At 48.1% G+C, this 5,879-nt stretch overlaps 1 protein-coding gene across 1 annotated transcript; it reads right to left on the bottom strand.

Moving 5' to 3' along the window:
* Nucleotides 1-406: 406 nt before the first annotated feature.
* On the bottom strand, nt 407-3,644 carry SOCS1 (suppressor of cytokine signaling 1). The gene is made up of 2 exons (XM_054080228.1): nt 2,954-3,644; nt 407-1,286 (listed from the first exon to the last, which is right to left on the bottom strand). Exon 2 carries the CDS (start codon nt 1,209-1,211, stop codon nt 588-590), a length of 624 nt encoding a protein of 207 aa, XP_053936203.1. The 5' UTR covers nt 1,212-1,286; nt 2,954-3,644; the 3' UTR covers nt 407-587.
* Nucleotides 3,645-5,879: the final 2,235 nt, after the last annotated feature.

Raw genomic sequence — 5,879 nt, 5'->3', positions numbered from 1 at the left:
GAAAAACTACACACTGCTATAGTTTTAACACACTGTTCCTGCTTTCATGGATTTAGAGGGAAGCTACATTCCTGTGCAGAATAATCACGAGTATATTTTCTACTCTCTTGCATCTTTCCATTTTAGTCTTTTGGGGTCTGGAATCCTCCGTTTGCTGGACTAGCATTAAAACAGGCTAGTACAGGAGTAGGACCACATGGAGACCTGTCTGTTGTGTGCACTTAAACGCTCAACTAGCAGTTAAAGTCAGCAGGATATGTACCAGAGCCTTTAAAACAACAACAAAAAAAGATGCTATTTTTCTTTAAAAAAACTTTCACAATAAAGTTTATTATGTTAATATCATTAAAAATATTATAAAATAATAAAATATTCTGCTTTGCAGAAAAATTATTCCAAGGTTTTAAAACCCCAGGTTTGTGCAAACAGTTTTTGTAAACATAAGTAGTCAAGTGTTCAAGTTCCCTCCCAAAATACAGTAAATCGCTACAAAAATAAGTTTGCTCACTGTCACACATGTTTAAAACCCCAAGAAGCCAGATTTCTTTACACATCTCTCACATGTCCCTATACAGGTAATGCTGTACTTATATCTGAAATGGGAAGGATTTCAGATAGTCCTTTAAAACAGGATTAAGAGGGATCTGGTTTAAGTTGTCTCTTCCAAAAGTCTTCACGATGCTCTTCCGGCAGAGCTCCTGCAGGGGCTGCACGCGGACTTTGCGCAGGGGGGTAACCAGTACCTTCCTTGGGGAGCTTAGGTAATGTTCCAGCAGCTTAAAAAGACAGTCGAAAGTCTCTTGGCTGCCATCCAGGCTGAAACGCCCAGTCTGAAAGTTAATCCGGATGCTGGTGGGCCCAGTTGCAGTCTTAACACTGATGGCGAAGAAGCAATTCCTTTGCGTGCTGTCCCTGATGAGGAAGGTGCCCTCAGGCTCAGACTTCAGCTTCTCGTGGGCAGCATTGACAGTCAGAGGTCCCCAGTAAAAGCCACAGGCATCCAGCAGGCTGCTTGCTCGAGTGATGCTACTAAAATCCGCTTGCGAGCGAAAGGTTCGAAAGTGCGTGTTGCTCTGGGCCTGCAGAGTGCTGGGCCGGCCTGGGCCGTGGTAGCCTCGAGCCTGCGAACGATCCCGTGCTGGGGGGTCAAGTAGACATCTTGGGTCTGCTGCAACTGCATTATCTGCTGACACCTTGCTGTGCGCTACCATCCTACAGCCTAGACCAGCGGATGCGGTCTTCCATAGCGTCAGTGGCTACGGCAGGGCAGCTTTCCAGCAGCTATTCTGAAATGCCAAAGAGAGAGACAACGTGAGATCCCCAGAGAAAAGTGGCTCCAGTCTCTGAATGACCAAGTCTTCCATTCACATGCCCATTATAGAATAATAAAATATTCATTTGCCAGTTTATACTGGGCAAACAACTGCATGCTTTCGGACAAGATTAGCGGTCTATCGCTATGGCAAAGTCCAAAGCTCAAAAAATATTTAGCAAGGATCATTAACAGCTATAGCAAATGATGTGGTTTCCTCACAGAAGCATATCAGGACCTAGACCAAGTCAAATGACCAGACTCTCTCAATGAAAGGTTATCTTGCAAGCATTTCAACAGTTCAAGTTTTCAGAGAGCAAAGCAACAAGGTTTTTACAACTGAGTTACCAGTTTCTCTGTGCCTCCCTCTATCCCTTCATTACCCCAACTGAGATGCCAGAACCATCATCATTTGGTGCATTGGGTGAGAAAGTGGGTGAAGGAAATGTAAACTCTGCAGCTGGGTACGTCTCTAAGCAAGGAAGAGGGTGAGGTGAATAGGTGCCATTGTGCCTCTCAAGTGTAACTTGGAAGGAAAGGCTGTAACACTGCCAATTTATACAGTAATCCTAAAACTGCTTTCCTCTCCTATTAACCTGAGGCTCAGCCATAAAAGGCAGTTTCCCATTCCCCCCAACTTTCCCTTGGGACAACAATGCTACAGCCTCGCTAGCTTACAGAAATCAACCTCTATGAACCCTTAAAGCATTACTCCTCAATCTCTCTCTCTTTTTTGTATTATATGCACTTTAAGTGGCCCATTCTAAATTGCTTCCTATTGATATATCTTTCAGCATGAGGGACTAAATTCATCCCTCGTGTTACTTCAAAGGAATTAGCAGTGCTGCACCAGGAATGAGTTTGGCCTGAAATGTCTACCTCTGACAGTGTGGTTCGATACATCTCCGCTGGCTGCCTTGACCTTACTGGCAAGCATAGATTTTAGGATTTATCCCTGTAGTCAGATATAGATCTGCAGCAGCAGCTTATTGAGAAACCTTGAAGTATTCTCAGAAATGAATCCCTCAGCCCTCTTACCATTCAGGGTAACGCACTAATGAGGATTTCAAAGAAAGTACACAGCTGTATTCCTGTCTGTGCTAATTTAATAACTTGATGTTTGGTTTCATTTAGGTCATATTACCTCCCGAAACGGCAAGAGGGTTGTAAAATCCTTATGCTGGCAAATAACTTAACAGCCTGAAAGCAGCACTAGGCTTTCTTTACACGGCAAAAGGAAACAGATGCCAGCTTTTCCAATTACTGGGCCAGGATTATCGCTCAGTATTTAAAGTTAACAAAAAATCAAATTTCAGGGCACGCTGGTGAGAAATAACCGCTAAGCCTAAAATCTAAAAATCGCAGAGCTGTCTTGCAGAAGGTGTCTATCGCCGAGAGGGACTTCGCGGTGCCTTCCCAAAAGGCGCCGAGCACAATCGGGGCTCACAATTCTAAGTGCGGGGTCGGTGGGGAAGAGAGCAACCCCCCCTGCTTTATTGCTTTTCCCCCCACCCTCTTCTACCAGGCACGACATCTGGAGCGCGGACATCGAGCCAAAAAAAGGAGGAAAAAAGCCCTAGAACAACAAAAAAAAAGGTCAGAACCCCCAAAACCGCGACTCCCCTAGCAGCCCGTCCTTACCTCGGCCGGGGCGGGGGCCGCCCCCGGGGCGCAGCGGAGGCGCGGGCGGGGGCCGGCCCCGGCAAGCGCTCCTGCTGGTGGCCGCGCCGGGCGGCCGAGCATCCTCCGCGGGGGCCGCGCCGGAGCTGTGCGGGGCTGCCGGCACGGGCGGCAGCAGCGCTCTGCGCCCCAGCATCCCCGCCGCTTTCTATTTAACGCGGCGGCCGCGGCGCTGCTGGCTCCGCCCCTGCTGCTGCCTTCTCCGAAAACACGTGGCCGCCGCTTCACTTTCACTTTCCGAATGAGTCACGCGGCGCCGTGCCTAGGCTGGCTGAGCCGTGCCGAGCCCAGCCGAGCCCAGCCGTGCGGAGCTCCCGGCGCCCCGGGCAGCAGCCGCCCCCCCTGCTGTGAGCCCCGCCGGTGTCCCGCACCCGCGGGTGGCCCCGTTTCTCCTCTCGACTAAATGTAGTTTTACTCCTTTTCCCCTTTGGTTTTCCAGCAGCCCCGGGGCAGTGGGGCAGGAGGAGCCCCTGGGTGCGGGCGGGCCGGCGCTCCGCGGCCGAGGGAGGCGGCGGGACCCCGGGACAGTCGGTGACACACGCTCTGACCTGGCAGCCAGCTCAAAAGGTGGGAAAAGAGGGGGAAAGAAAGCGAGCGAGCAATCAGCGTGGGACGTAGAACGTGAAAATAGACGCTCTCCTCAAAGCTTACAGGTCAGTATGACCAGGTGAGAGGAATTAATGTTTAACTTAGATGTCCAAGGCGAGGAGCAAATTTAGACTAATGATAATTTTGAAGTGAGAAGAACATTCAGAGATCATCTGTGATCCTTCCACTGAGAGGACTGTGTGGGCACTACACTGCATTTTGAGTTCTCAGAACAGAATTTCCCAGGGTGTTTTTACAGGTTAATCAGATTTAAAAGTAACTGTTCAAATCCCCAGCTGTATTTAACCTTGCCACAGCCAGTGCAGGAGGCTCAGAATGCTGTTCTGCTGGCCCAGAGGGAGATTTGGAACCTCAAATACTGAACCGGTGTCTTATGTGCTCCCTTAAAAGCAGGCCCCAGTAAAGCGGGCTTTTTTCCAAAGAGGGTGTTTCATAAAGTATTAACCAACACCTGTTTAAAAGGCAAGAAACCTTTCTTCTGATTATTCCTTGTCTTATGGAAGCCAAGTGCCCTGATCTGTAACTTGCACAGTAGTTCGTCTGCGCAGACGTGTGCAAAAACACAGAAACTTTGGGAAGAATTCCACTGCCGCTTGAATCTGGAATCAGTATGTGAATGCATTGCTTCCATAGCACGTGGGCTGAGGGCATGCAGCAAGACATACAGGTTTTGCAGCCAGAGTGCTTCTTTTCATCAGGAGCAAAGGGAGGATTTTTCCCCATGATGTTTTGTGACAATGAAAAGGAAATGTTTCTGTCAAATGATTAAGGGAGCGGGAGCTGGCAAGGACTTGTGAGTTGTCCTTTGGGATGAAGTTGAGAGAATGTGTTTCCTGCTTTGAGACTGAATATTCTTTCCAAAATCCAGTGTGGTCCCAGACTGAATTAACCTGATGGCAATACAGCACCTTACAGTGATGTGCAGCCAGCAGACAAGAGGTGAGCCTGGAAATCTCTGATGATGCTTTAGCCACCAAAATTTACTGCTTATATGCTGCCATGAGAGAATATAGTTGTCATGAATTTGGAGAAACAGCTCATCATTAATTTTAAGACCTGGCACAGAGATTCACCTTGTGCTCAGAATCCTGTTTCAAACAGCTTTTGATCAACTGAGCTTAAGCTAAGGCTTGGCATAAGCAGGTGGGGGAGGGAAGCTCAGCTGTTTTTCTGTGTAAAACAAAAGCGTGAGGGATGGTGGAACTGAAACTTACATTAGAATTTGAACATGCAGTCGTGAAAATATTTTGCCACTATTTGCTTTGGTGTAGTGCACTCTATGCAGCAAGTAGATTTGAGGGCTGTTTTGTATAAGGCGCTGTTCACCTTCAGACAGGTAGTACAAGGCCCTGCTTTAACAGCTTAAAGTCTACTTAGGCAAAGCAAAGTCTCCTTCCTCCTCACCACCCCTCCAAAGAAAAGAGATTTCAAGTGCTTAACTGTGTCATAATAAGGTAAATCAGAGCCAAAAGCACAGTTCAGATCCTCCAACTCCTCATCTAGCCCCTGGGGTGCCCAGTCGATCTACCTTCCTGCTACTGCACCGCTGGCTCCCTGCAGCACCGTGGCTTTAGGGAGTGGAGCACAGCATGGCTGTGATGAACAGTGGTATGAGTATTTCTCAGATGAGATGGAGGTTGGCTGCAGGTTGCTGCAGGCATGGCAGGAAAGCTGTTCCCCTCTCATCTAAGTTTTACTTGTGTAAGATCACAGGGAAAAGAAAGATCCCCCAAGTGCACATGCGGTCTGTCTGCCACGTACTGAACAGGGCAGCTGTCCTAAAAGTCTTCATTATTGAGCAGGAATGTGGTAATAATATTTAGTTGCAAAGCCTCAGAGCTTGGCAGGACATGAGTGGCTAAATAAGCTTCCAGTTGCTGAAGAGTGATGGAGAGAGACTGTCAGCTCAGACACCAAAAGCCAAGCATGTCACGTTGCTGCTTATGGAGTTTGATACCATGTCTATGTGAATCACAATGAAACTGGTCCAAGGTGCTCTATAAAGCACTTTAAAAAGGCTTGCCCAGGAGAAGCGGGCATGGGTCGTTAACATGTGAGGGTGACTTGTACAGTGAGTGAAGATTTTGGGATAGGAAGAGCTGGGGTTTTAGACTTGAGCGTCCCACAAGCTGAGCTTTCCTGGGACATCTTATTTTACCCACTCATGTTTCCTTCTGCAACCCTCCATTCCCATCCTTCTATTTCCTTTCTTACTTCCCCTAATTAAAATCCCCATGAGCTGTGCCTGAGAAGAGCTCCATGCCAGCGGGTTTGGATA

The sequence above is a fragment of the Cuculus canorus genome, chromosome 15 (assembly GCF_017976375.1).
Source record: "Cuculus canorus isolate bCucCan1 chromosome 15, bCucCan1.pri, whole genome shotgun sequence".
Taxonomy (NCBI): Eukaryota; Metazoa; Chordata; class Aves; order Cuculiformes; family Cuculidae; genus Cuculus; species Cuculus canorus.
This window is presented reverse-complemented; position numbering and strand designations above follow the sequence as displayed.

Coding starts and splice junctions, on each gene's coding strand:
- SOCS1 (XM_054080228.1), bottom strand. CDS start 1,211: ATGGTAGCGCACAGCAAGGTGTCAGCAGATAATGCAGTTGCAGCAGAC.